The sequence below is a fragment of the Trichomycterus rosablanca genome, chromosome 19 (assembly GCF_030014385.1).
Source record: "Trichomycterus rosablanca isolate fTriRos1 chromosome 19, fTriRos1.hap1, whole genome shotgun sequence".
Lineage (NCBI taxonomy): Eukaryota > Metazoa > Chordata > Actinopteri > Siluriformes > Trichomycteridae > Trichomycterus > Trichomycterus rosablanca.
The window spans coordinates 18887852-18913061 of NC_086006.1; the positions used below are offsets into that span (position 1 = coordinate 18887852).

Consider the following 25210-nt stretch of genomic DNA (forward strand, 5'->3'; position numbering starts at 1 on the left):
TCAGTTTCAGGGTGTTAGCAATCTTCTTATAGCCCAGGCCATCTTTGTGGAGAGCAACAATTCTATTTCTCACATCCTCAGAGAGTTCTTTGCCATGAGGTGCCATGTTGAATATCCAGTGGCCAGTATGAGAGAATTGTACCCAAAACACCAAATTTAACAGCCCTGCTCCCCATTTACACCTGGGACCTTGACACATGACACCAGGGAGGGACAACGACACATTTGGGCACAATTTGGACATGTTCACTGTGGGGTGTACTCACTTATGTTGCCAGCTATTTAGACCTTAATGGCTGTGTGTTGAGTTATTTTCAGAAGACAGTAAATCTACACTGCTATACAAGCTGTACACTGACTACTCTAAGTTATATCCAAGTTTCATGTCTATAGTGTTGTCCCATGAAAAGATATAATGAAATATTTGCAGAAATGTGAGGGGTGTACTCACTTTTGTGATACACTGTACATAGAAAACATAGAAACGTGCTGTCATATAAAAACGACCTCATTTCGTTTGGATATTGTTGGATAATACACATCAAATTGCAATAATTAGTTAATTCAGAGAAAATGATCATTCTGGGCTGGTCGACTTTTTAATGTTTTGCCCTCATTTCATAAATATGGTCAACAAGGGGCAATAGCACTAACGCATAGTCAATTCGGTTAGGTATCTTCATGGTTTGTCCATATGTAAATACTATTTTATTTTCAGTTTTAGTCAGACCTTATCATCCATCAGCCGAACCGAAGCACCAGCTACAATTTACAAACTAATACTGTAATACTTCCAACACAATGCCAGAGCACCAGGCTACACACCGGCCCCAGAAGGTAAAGACAGTAATAGCGCCCCCTATCGATACAAGAGTCTAAGACAAGATAAATAAATAAATAAACACAAATAAGTTCATTAGTGGTGGTCGAGTGGTGCAGATGCTAATAACGCTAGCTAACCGCTTCTAAAAATCTGATATCGTCCAATTAATATGCTTATTTTATATTTATTATTAGTAGTAGTACCATTTTTTGAATAAAACTGAAGCGTCGACACATGTTGAGCCGAGTCAGTAGGAATCATTTTGCTCTCTTATCAAAAGAACGATTCTCTCGCTGATATGAATCAGTGGGCGTGATAGCAAATAAAACGAATAAATAAATAAATAAAATAAGTTTATTAGTGGTGGTCGAGTGGTGCAGAGGCTTATAACGCTAGCTAACCGCCGCTAAAAAAATCTGCTATCCTCTCATAAATATGCTTATTTTGTATTTATTTATTAGTAGTACCAATTTTTGAATAAAATAAAATTAAAGCGTCGACACATGATGAACCGAGTCAGTAGGAATCATTTTGCTCTCTTATCAAAAGAACGATTCTCTCGCTGATATGAATCAGTGGGCGTGACAGCAAATAAAACGAATAAATAAGTAAATAAAATAAGTTTATTAGTGGTGGTCGAGTGGTGCAGAGGCTAACAAAGTATGCAGAGAAACAGATGGACTACAGTCAGTAATTGTAGAACTACAAAGTGCTGCTCAAGAGTTAAACTTATGCGCATGCGATTTTAAACGCTGTACGTCAGCATTTGACAGCGTCAACCACGGAAGTCTTCCGGTATTATTTTCGAGTTCAAAATGTAATTTGTTGTAGTTTGAATATTTTGTTAATAAGACGGAAAGCTAAAAGCTTAAACATTCCTAAAATAAAACTTGACGTTGGAGTGTGTTATGGACGCCGGTGTTAGCAGCTCAGTGATGTCATAGTTCTGCTTCGAGTTGAGAAATTTGTTGCGTTGTTTTTATTACGACTTTAAAGGATCACGTGATATTCTGAATCACGTTATTACCTTAATTTGCTTCAACCCTAAACTTAAAAATAAGGTAAGTCAAAATATCAGTGGTATATATGATTAATGTGGAGGAAAGCGACCGTATCACCTGCTTTTTTTTAATGTAGGTCTTTAATTCAAACATCGTCATAACATAGCTCAACAGTTACGTCAGCATTACATATAATGAACAAGATCTGCAATAAAAAAAGTGTATGCAAACATGACACAAGTGTATGCAAACATGTTTTTACACTCACTGTCTATTTTATCAGCATTTATAGGAGCACTTTGTAGTTCTACAATTACTGACTGATTTTAGCCTGCTTTCACACTGTTCTGCAATGGTCAGGACCACCACAGAGCAGGTATTATTTAGGTGGTGAATCATTCTCAGCACTGTAGTGACACTGACATGTTGGTGGTGTGTTAGTGTGGGTTGTGCTGGTATGAGTGGATCAGACACAGCAGCGCTGCTGGAGTTTTTAAATACCGTGTCCACTCTATTAGACACTCCTACATAGTTGGTCCACCTTGTAGATGTAAAGTCAGAGACGATCGCTCATCTATTGCTGCTGTTTGAGTTGGTCATCTTCTAGATCTTCATCAGTGGGCACAGGACGCTGCCCACAGGGCGCTGTTGGCTGGATATTTTTTTGGTTGGTGGACTATTCTCAGTCCAGCAGTGACAGTGAGGTGTTTAAAAACGTCATCAGCGCTGCTGTGTCTGATCCACTCATACCAGCACAACACACACTAACACACCACTACCATGTCAGTGTCACTGCAGTCCTGAGAATGATCCACCACCCAAATAATACTCACTCTGTAGTGGTCCTGGGAGAGTCCTGACCATTGAAGAACAGGGTGAAAGGAGGCTAACAAAGTATGCAGAGAAACAGATGGACTACAGTTAGTAATGCTAGAACTACAAAGTGTGTGTAGAAACAAGGAGGTGGTTTTAACGTTATAGCTGATGTACATTATTTATTTTTACGTCTTTTTAATCTGGCACAGTGACATGGAAGCTGTATCATAATCATCAAGTACAACAGAAGATCATGGTATACTGTACAGTGCTTCAAGTGCCTTAGTGTTTCATACACTTTGCCTTCATGATTACATTTTACAGCAGGGAGGAGTTTTCAGTTTAAGGGTTGATGTAGGGTAAAGAGGAAAGCTCTGTATAGATTCCTGTATACCAAACTAATTTTACTTTAATAGGAACAATGTTAATAAAATAACTTTAAAAGGTGAGGAAGAATTTGGCTAGTCAAAAGTAAACGACACAATATCTGTCCTCCAAGATTAGCTTAAGATAAAGGGAGTATATTTTAATGTTTATTGCTTGCATGATACATAGGCATGTTAGTTCTGCTGATTAGATGTAAATATGTACAGTATAATCATTTACTGTTCCTCTACTGGCTTTTACAAAACTTTGTATCAGCAGTAACTGTTGGAATACAATCCAAAATCACATTGTTTCAAGGTTTAGTTGTCAAGTCAGCAAGTGGATGGTGGATTATTTTTTTGTTTGACTGGTTACAATTAAAGAGAGAAAACAACACACTGATGTTAAAATGAGCTCTTTTTTATATTTACAGATGGCATCACAAAAGCATACCGTCAGCAAACGTCAGGTAAGTACACCATATTTTTAGTTTCTTTTGTTCTTGTCCTGTTAGATGTTTTTATATTATATTATTATTTTTTATTTTTTTTTATATTATTATATTTTATTTTCTTCATATATGTATATTTTTAGATTTTATATCTTACTTGTATTTACATTTGTACTAATTTTTTGATTCTTTATTTACCTCATTGTAATGTAATTTTGTCATAATTGTTATTGCTGCTGCGACACCACAATTTCCCTTCGGGGATTAATAAAGTACTCAATCAATCAATCAATCAATATAGTGTGACGTAAAACAAACCCCTTCCCTCAATCTAGTGCATGTGAATAAATAGCCACAAAGGGTTTAATAACAACTTCTGCACAAGTTTAAACTCATTGCATTAACTACTGCATTGCTTTCAGATGTGTGTTCCACTGCCTATATTGTTTTTGTTTATGTAAAATTTATGTAAAGTTCGTATACTTTGCAACCAAGCCATGTTGGCTGGAAGCACCTGGTCTAATGCTATTTACACCATATGTAAATTCCACTTCCCTTATGCTTTTATATAATAGTTGATCAGCCATTATTGGACCTCCTGACTGGTTGCTGCATAAACACCTCACCCCTATCCCTATCACTTAGCACTGGAAAAGTCCTTAGTGACCCCCTTTCAAAACCTTATCACCCACTTTCTGAGGCCTTCACAATATTTGGTTTATAGTGGCTGCATACAGAGTTTATTAAAAATTGGAAAAAAAAAAAAAAATTGTATGATCTAATTACATTTTCTCTTGGTCCACTTGGGGAATTGCAGTGTATGTGTGTGGACTGGGGTATGTTTACATCACATTTGTTTTAACAATCTTCTATCATTGTTTGGGAACCGAGAACACCAATTGTTGAGAGGTATGAGAGGTCTCAGACACTGAACATTAAAGAAGTATTAAATATCTTTTCTTTGTGGTCTTGTCAGTTAAATACACGTGAAAGGCAGTTTTTAAATGACTGCTTTCTTTTTATTTACATTTTAAATACTGTCTCAACTTTTCTTAAATGTGTACTTCTTGATTAATGGAGAAGAATGGATTAGTTCTGTCAAATATAAAAGCTTTTTAACAGTGACTGATCTCTGCTCATGTAAAAAGTAAATTCTTATGACACTGCTCAGGTGGCACAGCGGTAAAAACACAAGCTGGAACCAGAGCTGGGATCTCTAATACATCGTATTGAATCTCAGCTCTGCCTGTCGACTAGGCTGAGCGACCACATGAACAACGATTGGCCTGTTGTTCAGATGTGGGTGGGATTAAGCCGGATAGGGTCTCTCTCTCATAACTAATGCAATAACGACCTCTGCTGGCTGATTGATGGCGCCTGCACAGAGATGAGAAAAGAGTGCTCTCAGGGTGTGTCTCTCCGTACACAGTGCTGATCCGCATTGCACTCGTCAAAGAGTAGGTGACAAAAGGCATACCGCTGCTGCCCACGTGTCAAAGGGGGCATGGGTTAGCTTTGTTCTCCTCAATTGGAGCAGGGATCAACATTGGTGGAGAGGAAGCATGACGCAATCGGGCAATTGGACATGCTAAAAGGGAAGAAAATGCATAAATAAAATATAAAAACAAAAAAAGTCACTTTTAATTATCTCTGTCTTAGTGCCCATATCTTCCCATTTTCATCGTGGAGGAAATCCTTCAGAACCTACCTGCTGAGAAGGTGGTGTGTGTGTGCCGTCTGGTGTGTCGTGAGTGGAAATTATTAGTCGATGGCACAGCATTTTGGAGAAAGCGATGTAGGAGGGAAGGATTTGAGCCTCACGATACCAACAAAATGCCAAGGGACTGGAAAATCTTCTATTTCTTGTGTAAGAATCGCCGTAACCTGTTGAAGAACCCTGATGCCAAATGTAAGTTCAATATGGATAAGCCTGTGTGTTCTTCATTTATTGTCGGGGTCTATTAGAACAGGTCTGGGTGACAGAAGTTAGTTTAGTTACATTTTTTATATTACTGCATTGACTCTGTGCCCACTATATACAGTTCTCTCCACAATGTTTGACACCCCTTTTAAAGTTGAGTAACTAGGCTTATAACAAATTCACCTTTTGGTGATTATGCTAACAATATTTTAACTGGCATATTTGGATCTAAAATCTAATAGAAGCTCAGTCTATAGGCCTAGAGGCCGTCATGGCTGATTGAAGAATAAGTTTACAGTTATTCATAGTAGTATTACAATAATATGGTAAAAGGTGCCCCATAAATAGTAAATTCTGTCTATAAGCTTTATAGTGTAAAAAAATCATCTGACATTATACTAAAGCATCCTTCAGATTGCATAATTTACCCAATCATATACATAACTAAGGCAGCACGGTGGCTTGGTGGGTAACATAAAAACAATTTAAAAGAACAATGGTGGCATTGTCTTTTATCTCATTTAAAAGGATCGTGAGTTGTACAGTGCTTTTGCAATAAGCACTGCAACACAAAGAGACTAGTTTAAGGGCATTTGAAAGGCACAGAAGTCTAACATAAACAGCAGAGGAAAACAGAGAGAAAAGTGTGGTATTCTGTATGTAAGTGCTCGCTGTAACAATCCGCTGCTGGCTGGTATAAAAAAGAGGTGCATGCAAGTTTGTGGCTCTGCTTAACCAGTATGGGTGTCATTGGATGTATCCAATTTGGGTCACTGCAACCGAAGACTGACACCTAGTGAATCTTAGACTTGAGTTTGTTTGGCTGGCACCAACGCAGGAATTCATTTAAAATACAAGAATGCAAAAATCCATTTATCCATAGTTATGTCATTTATGTTCTTCTATCTAGATGGATTCCAACACTGGAAAATTATTGATAATGGAGGTGATCAATGGATAGTAGACAGATTGTTCAAAGATCATCCTGATGAAACAGTGAATAAATGCTTTGTTACATCTTATGGGTAAGTTCATTACTGCATAAATACATGCAAGTTGTTTTTCTGCATTTGTTAATTTGCATCATGGGTAAATATAGGGGTAAACACTTTGTACAGTAGGTATTTACTAAACTATGATCCATTCCTCAGCAAATGCTCAAAACAGCAGCTAATTAACCTGGAGAAAGAAGGTTACAGTCCTGCGTTTATGGATGAAATACAGCCCAATATTGTGATATCAGACTGGTGAGTATTTGTTCAACCTTTTAAATATTCCTCATTCAACAGTCATATACAGCAGGAGTTTTCAACCTATGGGGCTTACTTCTAAAACTAAAGCAAATAATTTTGAACCCACAGGAAACATGTTTTATTAGTTTCGCTGACTACGCACACACGCAAAACTTAAAAATAGGGCTAACAGTGAAGATAAATTGGTGACAAAAGCAATAACAGCTGTTATAGCACGTGTGTGTGTGTGTGTGTGTGTGTCTTTAAGAGAGGTGTATAGTGGGAGATGCTCTGTTCACAGTATCGCTGTAAGTGATTCAGGAGTCGATTCGTCAGATCCACTTACAATATACAGTGTATCACAAAAGTGAGTACACCCCTCACATTTCTGCAAATATTTTATTATATCTTTTCATGGGACAACACTAAAGAAATAAAACTTGGATATAACTTAGAGTAGTCAGTGTACAGCTTGTATAGCAGTGTAGATTTACTGTCTTCTGAAAATAACTCAACACACAGCCATTAATGTCTAAATGGCTGGCAACATAAGTGAGTACACCCCACAGTGAACATGTCCAAATTGTGCCCAAAGTGTCAATATTTTGTGTGACCACCATTATTATCCAGCACTGCCTTAACCCTCCTGGGCATGGAATTCACCAGAGCTGCACAGGTTGCTACTGGAATCCTCTTCCACTTCTCCATGATGACATCACGGATCTGGTGGATGTTAGACACCTTGAACTCCTCCACCTTCCACTTGAGGATGCGCCACAGGTGCTCAATTAAGTTTAGTCCATCACCTTTACCTTCAGCTTCCTCAGCAATGCAGTTGTCATCTTGGAGGTTGTGTTTGGGGTCGTTATCCTGTTGGAAAACTGCCATGAGGCCCAGTTTTCGAAGGGAGGGGATCATGCTCTGTTTCAGAATGTCACAGTACATGTTGGAATTCATGTTTCCCTCAATGAACTGCAGCTCCCCAGTGCCAGCAACACTCATGCAGCCCAAGACCATGATGCTACCACCACCATGCTTGACTGTAGGCAAGATACAGTTGTCTTGGTACTTCTCACCAGGGCGCCGCCACACATGCTGGACATCATCTGAGCCAAACAAGTTTATCTTGGTCTCGTCAGACCACAGGGCATTCCAGTAATCCATGTTCTTGGACTGCTTGTCTTCAGCAAACTGTTTTCTGGCTTTCTTGTGCGTCAGCTTCCTTCTGGGATGACGACCATGCAGACCGAGTTGATGCAGTGTGCGGCGTATGATCTGAGCACTGACAGGCTGACCTCCCACGTCTTCAACCTCTGCAGCAATGCTGGCAGCACTCATGTGTCTATTTTTTAAAGCCAACCTCTGGATATGACGCCGAACACGTTGACTCAACTTCTTTGGTCGACCCTGGCGAAGCCTGTTCCGAGTGGAACCTGTCCTGGAAAACCGCTGTATGACCTTGGCCACCATGCTGTAGCTCAGTTTCAGGGTGTTAGCAATCTTCTTATAGCCCAGGCCATCTTTGTGGAGAGCAACAATTCTATTTCTCACATCTTCAGAGAGTTCTTTGCCATGAGGTGCCATGTTGAATATCCAGTGGCCAGTATGAGAGAATTGTACCCAAAACACCAAATTTAACAGCCCTGCTCCCCATTTACACCTGGGACCTTGACACATGACACCAGGGAGGGACAACGACACATTTGGGCACAATTTGGACATGTTCACTGTGGGGTGTACTCACTTATGTTGCCAGCTATTTAGACATTAATGACTGTGTGTTGAGTTATTTTCAGAAGACAGTAAATCTACACTGCTATACAAGCTGTACACTGACTACTCTAAGTTATATCCAAGTTTCATGTCTATAGTGTTGTCCCATGAAAAGATATAATGAAATATTTGCAGAAATGTGAGGGGTGTACTCACTTTTGTGATACACTGTAGAAGCACTTTGTAGTTCTACAATTACTGACTGTAGGCCATCTATTTCTCTACATACTTTTTTAACCTCCTTTCACCCTGTTCTTTAATGGTCAGGACCCCCACAGAGCAGGTATTATTTGGATCATTCTCAGCACTGCAGTGACAATGACATGGTGGTGGTGTTTTAGTGAGTTTTTAAATACCGTGTCCACTCACTGTCCACTCTATTAGACACTCCTACCTAGTTGGTCCACCTTGTAGATGTAAAGTCAGAGACGATCGCTCATCTATTGCTGCTGTTTGAGTTGCTCATCTTCTAGACCCTCATCAGTGGTCACAGGACGCTGCCGACGTGGCACTGTTGGCTGGATATTTTAGGTTGGTGGTATTTTCAGTTCAGCAGTGACAGTGGGGTGTTTAAAAACTCCATCACCCAAATAATACCTGCTCTGTGGTGGTCCTGTGGGGGTCCTGACCTTTGAAAAACAGAGTAAAAGGAGGTTAAACAGTATGCATAGAAATAGACTACAGTCAGTAATTGTAGAACTACAAAGTGCTTCTATATGGTAAGTGGAGCTGATAAAATGGACAGTGAGTGTAGAAACAAGGAGGTGGTTTTAATGTTATGGCTGATCGATGTATAGAACCCTTATTTTCTAATTAAATTTTTGACCTTCATTTTCATGCAGGTATGCCCCGCGTTGGGACTGTGGCAGTGAATATTGGATTCACGTAGAGTTACTTGATCGCCGCAAGCGGCAAATCCACATCTTTCAACCTGATCAAGTGATCTTTCAGCAGTGGAACGATCAGGAATGGAATCAGGTTAGTTTAACACTTTCACATGTGTTGGTGGTTAAATGTATACCTTAGATTTAGCACACACGATGTTTGAAAGATGCATTCTTGTACTTTCTTTAGTTATGTTCAAAATACTTTTATCTATTTCTGGATTTGGAATCGTGTGTGGTCATACTAACCAATAGTTCAAAATAATGCCAATCTAACTACAGTGGACACTTGACTTATGAATTTAATTGATTCCGAAGGGCTGTTCTTAAGTCAAAATGTTCGTTAGTTAAACCTATTTTTCCCCATAAGAAATCATGTAAATAGAATTAATCCATGCTAGACCTCCCAAACCACCCCCTTACCTAACCTTCTAATGTCTTAAATGGTCTTTTTGTTATAAATACAAGTATATTTTTACTTAATCTTAAATTATAGAATAGATAATACTGTAATAAACAATAATAAACAACAATAAACAGTAGTACTGTACATAAAAAAAAAACACACATCACATTTCAGTACAGTACGTGTGCTGTACCATACACCATAATACATTGTATCTACCAGAAACAACAATAACGCTCATATTTCTCTATTATTTCCTTCTTTATTTCAATAGTGTTGTATTTTGTAGGTGTAATTTCACTAAAGAATAACTTTCTTCTCTCTTACTCAATGTCCCCTCTGTCTGATACACAGTGACAGCTACTGGCAGGAGTAATTATACAACAAAACACTGCGCTCTTTCTGCACTTTCTCTGGGGACATTTTAATATAGAATTTTACAAAATATAAAGAAAACACCAGAAAACACAGTCCGGTGTCCGAATGTATGCTCACTGAATGTTCGGAGTCAACTTGTTTGTGACGTTACGTGTTTCACAAATTTCGGTTCGTAATCCGAAATTTGTTCGTACGTTAAGTTGAAAAAGATTGTTCGTAACTCAAAATGTTTGTATGGTCAACCGTTTGTAACTCAAGGGTCTACTGTATCTCCTTGGCTGCTCCCAATAGGGGTCGCCGGCAGATCGTGATCCGCATCATTGATTTGGCACAGTTTTTACGCCGGTTGACCTTCCTGACACAACCCTCCCTTTGTATACGGGCTTGGGACCGGCACTACAATGCACTGATTTATGCATCCTAGTGGCTAGGTCCCTATAGGACAATTCAGTGTCTCCAATTAGACTGTGGGAGGAAATCGGAGCACTCGGAGGAAACCCACGCAGACACGGGGAGAACCCGCACGGAAAGGTCCCAGACCGCCCCACCTGGGGATCAAACCCAGGACCTTCTTGCTGTGAGGTGACGGTGCTACCCACTGAGCCACCGTGTCGCCCACTAAATGAATTGAATATTTTTGTTCATTTTTGTAAATTTCATAGTCAGACGGCACTGTGACTCGGTGGGTAGCACTGTTGTCTCACAGCAAGAAGGATGTTCTCTCCGTGTCTGAGTGGGTTTCCTTCAGGAGCGCCAGTTTCCTTACACAGTTCGAAGACATATAATGTGTGAATGTGTATGTGTGTCTTTACACTGTGATGGACTGGCCACACCTGTCTGGCTCATTTCATACCCTTTGCTCGGTGAACTGTACCCACCACAACCATGAATAAGATAAAACAGTGGTAAAACAGTTATTATAAAACAGATAGTTCCGGTCCTAAAATCTGATTGGCTGAGCCGCGTTCGAAGCCGTTGTAAAATCCCCGATAAACGCACACCTATAACCACCTCACATCATTCCATATTAATACGCCACTGGAAAGAAAAAGTTAATGTTATGTTCGCTCTCATGTTGCCTAGCAACACTGTTAATCGAACTACCTTGCGTCGCGGAAGAATGCTTTATTGTAAGTTTATACACAATAAATACATTTATGAATTAAACATTGTTGTATTTATTGTATTTTATGTTGACCACCGTTTTATAAAAGTAATAAGCCACTCGAGACCGTGCGTTACTGCTATGATTTTAGCACGGGAAAGAAGTTTTAAACGTTTTAAAACGTCATCCCCGTGCTAAAATCACAGTAACGCATGGCCTCTCGTGGCTTATTGCTTTAATAAGTGTTTTATAGTCATTGTTGTGTCATTGTTTAACTAAGCGCAGACTTAATCCTATCTTATCTGATCCTTTTCTTTAGATGACTCACACGTTTAAAGACTACGGACCAGGAGTTCGTTTTATCCGCTTCACACATGGTGGAAAGGACACACAGTTCTGGGCCGGCCACTATGGAGTCCGAGTCACTCATAGTAGTGTGGAAATCATCCCACATGAAGTGTAGTGCCTTCAATAAATGTATACTGTATATGTATATATAAATATATTGCACATAGTTACATGGCCTCTTACACATACAAAAATGAAGGATGAAAATCTTTGTAAATATAAATGAGTGTTATTGCAGTTTGATCGGCACTCGTTTATTTTTTATTTGCATTTTTTCCCCTCATCCCTGGTTTTTTTTTTCTAATTGCTTCCATTGATTTGTGCACCCACCGAAAACATTGTCTTTTACCCTTTACCCTAAACTTTCAGTGCAGGTTATCAAGCTCTAATCAACAAACATACTGACTTGCCCTCTTCCATTTCTATTTTCATTTATACCTCCTTCCTCCGAGTCACTCCCATTCGTCACAATCCCACTATCATTTCGCATATATACAATCGCCTGTCTTTTTTTCCCTTTTTTCTCCCACTTTAGCGCATCCAATTTCTGCTTGTCAATCATCCTCTCACTAATGCCGGTCCCTGCTCCCGATCGTGGAGGACGAGGCTGCTCCACGCCCCCTCCGACACGTGCACAGCAATCGAACATCTTATCACCTACACTTGACGAGTGCAGTGCGGTACAGTGCTGTGTACGGAGAACCACACCCTCTACCGCACTCCTTTTTCATCTCCGTGCAGGCGCCACCAACCAGCCAGCAGAGGTCGTAATCGCACTAGTCTGAGTGAGCGTCCCCATCCGGCTTAATTGCGCCCCTATCTGAACAACAGGCCATTCTTTGTTCATGTGGCTGCTCAGCCTCAGCCGGCAAGGCAGAGCCGTGATTCGATACGATGTATTCGAGATCTCAGCTCTGGTGATCAGTGTGTGTTTTTACCGCGGCGCCACCTGAGCGACACAATCGCCTGTCTGATCAAAAGTATTTACACTCCCAGCAAATACATACTTGCACATGCACATAATCACCGTTCTGTGCAAAAGTATTCACACCCACACCAAATACATGCTTGTGTACACACGATCACATATCTAAGCAAAAGTATTCACCCTCGTTCCCACCACGTACATACTTGATTACACCCTACGAGAAGGTCCTGGGTTTGATCCCCGGGTGGGGCGGTCCGGGTCCTTTCTGTGTGGAGTTTGCATGTTCTCCCCGTGGCTTTCCTCCGGGAGCTCTGGTTTCCTCCCACAGTCCAAAGATATGCAAGTGAGGTGAATTGGAGAGACTGTGTTTGACGTTAAAACTGATAAATCTTGTGTAACGAGTAACTACCATTCCTGTCATGAATGTAACCAAACTGTAAAACATGACGTTAAAATCCTAATAAACAAACAAACACCCTAGCAACCACCTAAAACACCATAGCAACCAACCATCAGCACCCAAGCAACCAACCATCAGCACCCAAGCAACCATATGATGCATTTTAGCAATCACCTACCAACAGCTTGGTTAACCTAGTACACCTTGGCAACCACCTAGACACAACTAAGCGACTCCTTAGCAACTAACCTGTTACTATAGCAACTGCCTAGCAACAACTTTGCAATCACCTCTGCAACAGCTTCGCAACCACCTTGCATCAATTTAGTAACTATCAGCTCTTAAAAAACAACCTGTCTAGCTATACCTTAGCAACCACCTAAGAAAAGCTTAACCAAAGAGTACACCTTGGCAACCACCTAGCAACGCATCACCATCTAGCATGCAATTTGTCTGCTAAGTTGTAATGACACTCGCATTTTCATCAGGAAATGCACTTTTCTTGCAGTGTGTATGTTCACTTATCTACAATGTTTAAAACTTAGTATATACACATTTCTAACTTCATTTAATGGCTCTCAAATCTGCTTTTTATATACAGTACATACAAATAAACAAAATATTGTCTAAGATGTCACATGATGGTAGTATGATCATGGTATTTTAAGCACATTTTCTCTGAGATGTAATTAAATTAAAAGAAAAATCATTCAGTAATTTTACAATTTGGTTGGTGAGGTGACAACAGAAATGACCAATTCATTAAGCTGCATATGTGACCACTGAAGAGTCCAGGGTGTGACTAGTAAAATGAAACCCATGTGTCCATTGAAATTAGATGGTTGATTCAGTAGCTATGAGGGCAGATAATTTTTTCACATAGAATCATGTAGGGCATCTTGTGGGCAGCATGATGGCCAAGTCGCTAGCGCTGTCACTTTACAGGCAAGAATGTCTTGGGTTAGATTTCCAGGTGGATCTGTCCAGGTCCTTTCTATGCGAAGTTTGCATGTTCTCCTTGTGGCTATGTGGGTTTTCCTCCGGAAGCTCCGGTTTTCTTCCCACAGTCCAAAGACATGCAAGTTAGGTGAACAGAAGATACAAAAATGCCTGTGACTGTGATATTAAACTTTGAACTGATGAATTATGTGTAACTTGTAACTACATGTTCTGTCATGAATGTAACCAAAGTGTGTAAAACATGATGTTAAAATACTAATAAACAAAAAGGGGGGAAAGGGAATTTTGTGTTTATTTGGGTGATATTTGTCTTGTAGTTTGGTTATCTGAAATGTGAAACATGCAAAACATCCACAAGAGTTAGAAAATAGAAGAAATACTTTTTTCTCAACACTATAGGTGTAAAGCTTATCCCAATTACTTGACACTATCAGCTATGAGAAATGGAATGGGAGGTTCAGAGTATCACCAGAAATTTACGTTGACAGAAGTTAGTCACCTCTTGGAACAAATCATGTTCAGAGGAAAGGAATAAAATATATTATAGTATATTTTACTCTATAGATTTTTATGTTGTGAAGATCTCGTTTTTCTGTAGGTGTAAGGTAGGCTCCATTGTTGAGGTGGTTTACAGGCTTAAAGGAACAATTAAGTACATTAAACATAAGATACTTTAAGAATTGTAATCAAGTTATATTCTAAGAGGTGACTTTAACTTCTATCAAAGTAAATTCCTGGTAATATTTGTAAGATATTCAGGTACTTTATCCACCACAGAAATCGACTAAATCTGTTCAAAGCAAGCTTTGCAGTATGACTTAACTGAATCAGTCAAAATTATTCATTTCTGGTATCTTGTTAGCTCACCAGCGTCAACGATTTGTTCAGAAGATTTGGTTCAAACTTCCAGACCGTTCAAACAACCTCTTGCACTGTATGTTAATAACTACAAGGTTAAAGTAGTGATCTGCTCCTGCATGTAGATGTTTTTTGTTCTTTTTTCCTTTTTTAGGTTTGGAGGTTTTAGGTTTTTCTAATGATCTGATTTAGACTGTTTTTGTGAAAGAAACTTAATCTCACACTAAAAGAATGAGAAAAACAAAAAAAAAGTCATTTAACTGAAGCTAATTTATTTAGAGAAATAAACACTCATCATGATATAATCACTTCTAACAAAACTATTCCACACCCATAGAAATTTATTTATTTATTTTGTTTATATTTACCTTTTTGGGCGGCACGGTGGCTAAGTGGGTAGCACTGTCGCCTCACAGCGAGAAGGTCCTGGGTTCGATCCCCGGGTGGGGCGGTCAGGGTCCTTTCTGTGCGGAGTTTGCATGTTCTCCCCGTGTCTGCGTGGGTTTCCTCCGGGTGCTCCGGTTTCCTCCCACAGTCCAAAGACATGCCGCTAGGCTAATTGGAGATGCTGAATTGTCCCGTAGTTACCTAGCCGCTGGGTTGCACAGACCAGTGCATTGTAGTGCCGGTCCCAAGCCCGGATAAATAGGGAGGGTTGTGTCAGGAAGGGCATCCGGCGTAAAACTGTGCCAAATCCCGCCGGCGACCCCTAACGCGAAGAAGCCAGAAATGTCGAACCTGTAACCGAAAAACGGGACAAAGGCTGAGGAACAAGAAGAAGTTTACATTTACCTTTTTAAGATGATAAGTGTGCCTTAAACTTTCAAGCAGTAATCCATGATTTCCTGTTTCACTGGGGAACATACAGTATATGTGGTGACGGAGATCAAATTCTCTTTAGCATTCTTTAACATTGTAAAGACAAGAAAACACAAAATTCAGATAAAGGCAAAATATGTTGACCTTCCTAATTAAGCAAATACAGGTAAAAATATCTGTTTCTTGTCATCTAACTACAAATGTGCTGGAATTATATACAGTTGACTGGAACTATGTTTTATGATCAGAAGAAACAAAATTGAGCTGTTGGGCCACAAATACTCTAAGGTGGGTTTGGCTTGAAATGGATGACTACAGTGAAAAGAATCCAATGCCCAATGTGATGTTGTGGGTCTGGGCCAGTGATAGCTCAGTGGTTAAGGTACTGGACTAGTAAACAGAAGGTTGCCGGTTCAAGCCCTGCCACCACCAAGTTGCCACTGTTGGGTCCTTGAGCAAGGCCCTTAATCCTCAATTGCTCATTGTGTAAGTCGCTTTGGATAAAAGCGTCTGCTGAAAATGTAAATGTTTTTTTTTTTTTTTGGCCCTGGGAGCCTCATTGGGGTAAATGGCTCCTGCCTGCAATCTGTCTGCATCTGCCAAGAAACTTGAAATGAAACCTGCCAGTAGCAAAGTTGAGATTATTGGTCTCTGACTAAGGTGCATACATAAACGTATTCTATTCTGATTGAGCTATTAGTGTGATTATTAACGGATTATCAGGCTGAATGTAAACGTGGCTACTGTAACGTTTTAGTTTCCACTAGCTTGTAACTGCGTGATTGAAGCCTGTTGTAATTACCTCATGTGGACGGTAGATGGTGCTATTTATAGATTCGCTAAATCTTGTCTGGTGGTATTTACAATCTCAAAGTGAATGTGGGCAGTATAGGTCCTTTAAAACATAACTGTAAGTACTATCATTTGAGTTTCTTACTTTTTTATGTTATCAAGCAAACATCGTGCGTGGTTAAATGCGTGTTTTAATGTGCTTTAAGTATATTTATATAAATATAAGAACCACAAATTATTGGAGTGGTTCCCTTAAAGATGGTCTGTTTAAGAGTTTAGACAAAACATAACCTTTTAAGTATTTATTTACTGAAGTCAGATATAAAGCTGTTTAAGGATCACAATTTAAATCTAGGGTTTAATCGCATTACGGTACTAAACACAGAGAAATACGAGAACTTGAACGATGCGGAACGGTCACATCTGAAGCTGTGCTAGCTAAACTACAAAAGCAACAAAGACTTTTATTAAGTTTTATATAGTTTTATATACATCCAGAACTGGAAAAGTCCACAACAGTCCTTTCACGGCCCTCCACAACAGTCCCTGTTATTTATGTGCACCTTGGAAAATTTAATTACCCAACTCTGCTCAAAGAACTGGTGGATGGATGTAACGGAGCGAGCGGGAAAAAACTACATTTCCCACAGGCCACCGCGCTCATCGGTCAATATGTGCGACACCTGGGCTCAGTACTATATTAATGCGAGTTCCCAAGAACATAGTGCTGCTGAGACTTTGTTATTCATTGACTGAGCCGGTATACTATCAGGTTTTAATTTTTAATATATTTATATACAACGATCAGCCATAACATTAAAACCACCTCCTTGTTTCTACACTCACTGTCCATCTCTAGTCCATCTATTTCTCTACATGCTTTGTTAGCCCCCCCTTTCATGCTGTTCTTTAATGGTCAGGACCCCCACAGCACCACTACAGAGTAGGTATTATTTGGGTGGTAGGTCAATCTCAGCACTGCAGTGACACTGACATGGTGGTGGTGTGTTAGTGTGTGTTGTTCTGGTATGAGTGGATCAGACACAGCAGCGCTGATGGAGTTTTTAAACACCTCACTGTCACTGCAGGACTGAGAATAATCCACCAACCAAAAATATCCAGCCAACAGTACTCCGTGGGCAGCATCCTATGACCACTGATGAAGGTCTAGAACGGGTGTCAAACTCACGACCCGCGGGCCAGATCCGGCACGCCACGTTAGAGTCGTTTCAGAGATGTACTTATAATTTAATGGGACTCCTGCGCCTTTAAATGGCAACTGCTGACATCGTAGTCATGGCAACTAACTTTGACCTTCGCTGAGAAGCCATGTGACTTTTACGGCAAAAGAACGCGGGTAGTAATGTAAACAATAATAATAAATATAAATAATTATCTTGCAGTTTAATACCAAAGCATCGTCTGTAAGTAGTGAAGTACTAAATGTTTAGTGAGTATATCACATGCTAACTCGTTAGCGCTATTTTACGTTTGGTTAAATCTCATATTGTACCAGATGTAACACGTGACTACAGCTGTGTGCTTTTACTGTATTAAATTCTTTATTGTTTTTATTGTTTGTATTTTTACTTCATTCTGGTGCACACAGTGTATCACAGCTGGGAAGTAAATAAACCGACTATATTCTGAAGAGAGCTGTCTGTCTGTCTGTCTGTCTAGCTGAGCAAGGGGGATAAACTATTAGTGAGGGCAGAACAATTGTCTTAAAATACACTGTAAAATCCTACATTAACTGCATCTCTCAAAATGCATGCTGATTTTGTGACCTGCAAAGTGACACATCCCGCCAGTAGATGACGTTAAGAAATATTTACACATAATCCCAAAATGTACAAGAAGATAAGTAAGAAAATTAAGCAGAAGGAGGAAATTTAATGAAAATGAAAACAAGTTTGTGCTTCAGGAAGAGAAAATGTTGCGTCTCTTGTGTTATGAGGCTGTGTCTGTGGTAAAGGAGGGCAATATAAATGCAAAATTTAGCCTCCAACAAAAACAACAGACTGCAATCACAGCAGAATACGTTACAATCGGCCCTTTGAGGGCCACAATAATGCTGATGTGGCCCTCGGTGAAAATGAGTTTGACTAGAAGATGACCAACTCAAACAGAAGCAATAGATGAGCGATCGTCTCTGATTTGACATCTACAAGGTGGACCAACTAGGTAGGAGTGTCTAATAGAGTGGACAGTGAGTGGACACGATATTTAAAAACTCCAGCAGTGCTGCTGTGTCTGATCCACTCATACCAGCACAACACACACTAACACACCACCACCATGTCAGTGTCACTGCAGTGCTGAGAACGATCCATTACCTAAATAATACCTGCTCTGTGGTGGTCCTGACCATTTAAGAACAGGGTGAAAGCAGGTTAAAAGTATGTATAGCACTTAGTAGTATGTAGTTAATAGTATGTAGAGAAACTGATGGACTACAGTCAGTAATTGTAGAACTACAAAGTGCTTCTATATGTGCTTCGAATGTGAACAGTGTGATTGAGATTATTCTGGGGCTATTCAGGTTCACTTAGGCGAGATTTCTAACCGTTTAGTCACAGTGAGCAGCGTGTTCGGGATTTCTCGCTCTCTGCTCACTTATTTTGTGGGCAGCGGTAGCTCAGTGGTTAAAGTACTGGACTAGTAATCAAAAGATTGCTGGTTCAAGACCCACCATCGTTAAGTTGCCACTGCTGGGCCCCTGAGCAAGGCCCTTAACCCTCAGTTGCTCAAATCGTGTTCAGTCATAACACAAATATTCTGCACAGTGGATCCAAACCTTGTGCTGGTGAATAATAAACATTAAAAGTAAATTAAAGTCAACATTATTATTATTATTGACCTCACACAGCCCTTTCAGTGGAACTGCAGTTATTTTGTACCAACCAGGCAAAAGCTATACCTCACAACCTCATACATCAGGTCTGAAGGCCAAGACTCATTGCCCTTTAAAATACACCGGCCCATTCTGGATGACTTTGGACACCCCTGGTCTAAACCCAGGGTGATGTAAAGCTTGCTTTGTGGGCGATTGTGAGCAGTGTCACCAGCAGTTGTTTACAGCAGCTTCTAGTCTGACATCTCCCACTTCACGCCACGTAATTTTTTTGTGGCCCACGAGAGCTTATAAGACGTATGATTGTCTTAAAATACACTGTAAAGTCGTACATAAACTGCATCTCCTACAATGCATGCCGATTTTGTGACCCGCAAAGTGACCGCATTCCACCACTAGATGGCAGTGTTTCCACATCAGCGTTTAACTGATGTGGTTTTCCAACAAGTAGTGTTAAGAAATATCTACAAATGGCCGCTCAGGTGGCACAGCGGTAAAAACACAAGCTGGAACCAAAGCTGGGATCTCGAATACATCGTATCGAATTTCAGCTCTGCCTGCTGGCTAGGCTGATCAGCCACATGAACAAGGATTGGCCTGTTGTTCAGATATGGGTGGGATTAAGCCGGATAGGGTCTCTCTCTCATAACTAATGCAATGATGACCTCTGCTGGCTGATTGATGGCACCTGCACAGAGATGAGAAAAGAGTGCTGTCAGGGTGTGTCTTTCCGTACACAGTGCTGAGCTGCACTGCACTCATCAAAGTGTAGGTGATAAGATGCATACGGCATGCTGCCCACGTGTCGTAGGGGGCGTGGATTAGCTTCGTTCTCCTCAATCAGAGCGGGGATCGGCATTGGTGGAGAGGAAGCATGATGCAATCGGGCAATTGGATGCGCTACAAAAGGAAGAAAAAGGGGAGAAAATGCATAAACAAAATATAAATATAAAAAAAGTTATTCTACTGGCATTTCTACATTGTTTGTACATCAGTTATAATGTCACTAAATTGGCCACTGGTAGGTATTCTAGAGACATTTTAAGACCACTAATCTTTACCCGTGATCCAAGAATATCATATAGTGTAAAGCCTGTTTAACATTTCCAGGTTCAGTTGTCGAGTCAGCAAGTGGATAGTGGCTTTTTTTTTATTTGACTGGCTACATTTGAACAAGGTTTAAAATGCAGAGAGAACTATACAACACAGTTTAAAACTATTAGTTAAACTGCCACATTTTCTTACTGATATGTAATAGCAAAAGTGTAAAGAACATACAGCATGCTGAAACATTACAGCATATCAGCCTGGCCAAGGCTGAGGATTATTTGTTCTATGCTAAAAAATAAATAAATGAGTTGGTTTTTTTTTATATTTACAGATGGCATCACAAGTGCTTGATGTCTGCACACCTCAGGTAAGTACACCATATAGTGTCAACTCACTGCATTAACTACTGCATTACATGGGTGTTTTATTGTCTGTATTCTTTTCCTTTATGTTAAATTAGTGCTTATTAAAAATAATGTCAGAAGAATGTAATTATATATATAACAGATATAACAGTGTCATTTCTTATTGCCCTTGTCCTAGTTCCCATATCTTCCCATTTTCATCGTGGAGGAAATCCTTCAGAACCTACCTGCTGAGAAGGTGGTGTGTCTGTGTCGCCTGGTGTGTCGTGAGTGGAAATCACTAGTTGACGGCACAGCATTTTGGAGAAAGCGATGTAGGAGGGAAGGATTTGAGCATCACGATACCAGCAGAATGCCAAGGGACTGGAAAATCTTCTATTTCTTGTGTAAGAATCGCCGTAACCTGTTGAAGAACCCAGATGCAAAATGTAAGTTCAACATGTATATAAGCCTGTGTGTTCTTCATTTATTCTCGGGGTCTATTGGAACAGGTTTGGGTTTATAACATTGTGAACTTTAACTGTCTTAAACCCCTTTTAAACACCCCTTTTAAAGTTGAGTAACAAGGGTTATAACAAATTCAGCTTTTGGTGATTATGCTAACAATATTTTAACTGGCATATTTAGATCTAAAATCTAACAAAAGCTCAATCTATAGGCCTAGAAGTGGTCATAGCTGATTGGAGAATAAGTTTACAATTAAAGTCTCCTATTTTTTGTAATTGTTTAGCTTATTTATACTTGTATTACAATATCAGGTGCCCCCACAAAGGGTAAAGGATGTCTGTAAGCTTTTTAGTGTAATAACAATCGTTTGAGATGATACTAACATGTGGTTAAAGCACCCTTTAGATTACATAATTTACCCAATCATATACATAACTACGGCAGCACAGTGGCAATTTTAACATTAACATCACTAATTAATAGACAGTTCACTAACGTAAAAACAATTTTATGTCTGATCCACTCATACCAGCACGACACACACTGACACACCACCACCATATGAGTGTCACTGCAGTGTATGTTGAAAAGAGCTGTGTGCAAAGCTTGTGGCCCTTCTTAACCAGCATAAGTGTTTCACTTGAGTAGGTTGGTTGGCACATGTGCAAAGATACAATTCTTCTTTTATCTAGATGAATTCCAAGACTGGGTAATCATCGAAAATGGAGGTGATCGATGGTCAATAGGTGGAGTGCGCAAACCTCTTCCTGGTACAACAGTAGATAATTGCTTTGTTACATCTTATTGGTAAGTTCAAAAAAGTTGTTTTGCTGCAATTGTTAATTTGCAACATGGGCACTTTGTACAGCAGGTATTTACTAAACTATGATTCATTCCTCAGGCTTTGCTTAAAACAGCAGATAATTGACCTGAAGAAAGAAGGTTACAGTCCTGCGTTTATGGATGAAATACAGCCCAAAATTGTGATATCAGACTGGTGAGTATTTGTTTAGCCTTTCAAATATTCCTCATTCAACAGTCATACAGTGTATCACAAAAGTGAGTACACCCCTCACATTTCTGCAAATATTTCATTATATCTTTTCATGGGACAACACTATAGACATGAAACTTGGATATAACTTAGAGTAGTCAGTGTACAACTTGTATAGCAGTGTAGATTTACTGTCTTCTGAAAATAACTCAACACAGCCATTAATGTCTAAATAGCTGGCAACATAAGTGAGTACACCCCACAGTGAACATGTCCAAATTGTGCCCAAATGTGTCGTTGTCCCTCCCTGGTGTCATGTGTCAAGGTCCCAGGTGTAAATGGGGAGCAGGGCTGTTAAATTTGGTGTTTTGGGTACAATTCTCTCATACTGGCCACTGGATATTCAACATGGCACCTCATGGCAAAGAACTCTCAGAGGATGTGAGAAATAGAATTGTTGCTCTCCACAAAGATGGCCTGGGCTATAAGAAGATTGCTAACACCCTGAAACTGAGCTACAGCATGGTGGCCAAGGTCATACAGCGGTTTTCCAGGACAGGTTCCACTCGGAACAGGCTTCGCCAGGGTCGACCAAAGAAGTTGAGTCCACGTGTTCGGCGTCATATCCAGAGGTTGGCTTTAAAAAATAGACACATGAGTGCTGCCAGCATTGCTGCAGAGGTTGAAGACGTGGGAGGTCAGCCTGTCAGTGCTCAGACCATACGCCGCACACTGCATCAACTCGGTCTGCATGGTCGTCATCCCAGAAGGAAGCTGACGCACAAGAAAGCCCGCAAACTGTTTGCTGAAGACAAGCAGTCCAAGAACATGGATTACTGGAATGTCCTGTGGTCTGACGAGACCAAGATAAACTTGTTTGGCTCAGATGGTGTCCAGCATGTGTGGCGGCGCCCTGGTGAGAAGTACCAAGACAACTGTATCTTGCCTACAGTCAAGCATGGTGGTGGTAGCATCATGGTCTTGGGCTGCATGAGTGTTGCTGGCACTGGGGAGCTGCAGTTCATTGAGGGAAACATGAATTCCAACATGTACTGTGACATTCTGAAACAGAGCATGATCCCCTCCCTTCAAAAACTGGGCCTCATGGCAGTTTTCCAACAGGATAACGACCCCAAACACAACCTCCAAGATGACAACTGCCTTGCTTAGGAAGCTGAAGGTAAAGGTGATGGACTTAACCCAAGTGAGCACCTGTGGCGCATCCTCAAGTGGAAGGTGGAGGAGTTCAAGGTGTCTAACATCCACCAGCTCCGTGATGTCATCATGGAGGAGTGGAAGAGGATTCCAGTAGCAACCTGTGCAGCTCTGGTGAATTCCATGCCCAGGAGGGTTAAGGCAGTGCTGGATAATAATGGTGGTCACACAAAATATTGACACTTTGGGCACAATTTGGACATGTTCACTGTGGGGTGTACTCACTTATGTTGCCAGCCATTTAGACATTAATGGCTGTGTGTTGAGTTATTTTCAGAAGACAGTAAATCTACACTGCTATACAAGTTGTACACTGACTACTCTAAGTTATATCCAAGTTTTATTTCTATAGTGTTGTCCCATGAAAAGATATAATAAAATATCTGCAGAAATGTGAGGGGTGTACTCACTTTTGTGATACACTGTATATAGAACTCTTATTTTCTAAATACATTTTTGACCTTCATTTTCATGCAGGTTTGGAGCGCGTTCAGACTGTGGCTGTGAATATTCCATGTATGTAGCGTTACTTGATCACAGCATGCGGCCAATTCACATGTTTCGACCTGATCGTGTGACCATTCCACAGTGGAATGATGAGGAATGGCATCAGGTTAGTTTAACATTTTAGCTTATTGAAGACACAGTTGTTATCAACGCTTATACAGAAGAGAGAAGAATCTTTGAGTTATTGAATGTTGGGGTAGAGGGGTGAGCTGGCTGATCAGTGTGAGGACAGCAGAATACACAGGCTGTTATCAGCTCCACTTACCATATAGAAGCACTTTGTAGTTCTACAATTACTGACTGTAGTCCATCTGTTTCTCTGCATGCTTTGTTAGCCCCCTTTCATGCTGTTCTTCAATGCTCACCCAGGACCACTACAGAGCAGGTATTATTTGGGTGTTGGATCATTCTCAGCACTGCAGTAACACTGACATGGTGGTGGTGTGTTAGTGTGTGTAGTGCTGGTATGAGTGGATAAGACACAGCAATGCTGATGGAGTTTTTAAACACCTCACTGTCACTGCTGGACTGAGAATAGTCCACCAACCAAAAACATCCAGCCAACAGCACCCCCTGTGCAGCGCCCTGTGACCACTGATGAAGGTCTAGAAGATGACCAACTCAAACAGCAGCAATAGATGAGCGATCGTCTCTGACTTTACATCAACTAGGTAGGAGTGTCTAATAGAGTGGACAGTGAGTGGACACGGTTTTTAAAACCTCCAGCAGCGCTACTGTGTCTGATCCACTCATACCAGCACAACACACACTAACACACCACCACCATGTCAGTGTCATTGCAGTGCTGAGAATGATCCACCACCTAAATAATACCTGCTCTGTGGTGGTCCTGTGGGGGTCCTGACCATTGAAGAACAGGGTGAAAGCAGGCTAAAAAAGTATGTAGAGAAACAGATGGACTACAGTCAGTAATTGTAGAACTACAAAGCTGATAAAATGGACAGTGAGTGTAGAAACAAGAAAGTGGTTTTAATGTTATAGCTGATCGGTGTATATATATATACAGTGTATCACAAAAGTGAGTACACCCCTCACATTTCTGCAGATATTTAAGTATATCTTTTCATGGGACAACACTGACAAAATGACACTTTGACACAATGAAAAGTAGTCTGTGTGCAGCTTATATAACAGTGTAAATTTATTCTTCCCTCAAAATAACTCAATATACAGCCATTAATGTCTAAACCACCGGCAACAAAAGTGAGTACACCCCTAAGAGACTACACCCCTAAATGTCCAAATTGAGCACTGCTTGTCATTTTCCCTCCAAAATGTCATGTGACTCGTTAGTGTTACTAGGTCTCAGGTGTGCATAGGGAGCAGGTGTGTTCAATTTAGTAGTACAGCTCTCACACTCTCTCATACTGGTCACTGAAAGTTCCAACATGGCACCTCATGGCAAAGAACTCTCTGAGGATCTTAAAAGACGAATTGTTGCGCTACATGAAGATGGCCAAGGCTGCAAGAAGATTGCCAACACCCTGAAACTGAGC

The 25210-nt window shown here is 40.4% G+C and overlaps 2 protein-coding genes across 2 annotated transcripts in view; one reads left to right on the forward strand and one right to left on the reverse strand.

The window, feature by feature from the left end:
- Positions 1-1607: 1607 nt before the first annotated feature.
- LOC134333733 (F-box only protein 6-like) lies at positions 1608-14075 on the forward strand. The gene is made up of 7 exons (XM_063015869.1): positions 1608-1884; positions 3440-3475; positions 5117-5366; positions 6289-6403; positions 6530-6625; positions 9226-9361; positions 11476-14075. Exons 2-7 carry the CDS (start codon positions 3440-3442, stop codon positions 11617-11619), a joined length of 777 nt encoding a protein of 258 aa, XP_062871939.1. The 5' UTR covers positions 1608-1884; the 3' UTR covers positions 11620-14075.
- A 6651-nt stretch (positions 14076-20726) lies between these two features.
- Positions 20727-25210, reverse strand: part of dnmt3bb.3 (DNA (cytosine-5-)-methyltransferase beta, duplicate b.3) — a 52315-nt gene continuing 47831 nt past the window's right edge. The window contains exon 22 of the mRNA XM_063016062.1: positions 20727-20933. Coding sequence (XP_062872132.1) covers positions 20811-20933 — 123 coding nt within the window. The 3' untranslated portion in view covers positions 20727-20810. The remainder of the gene's footprint in view (positions 20934-25210) is intronic.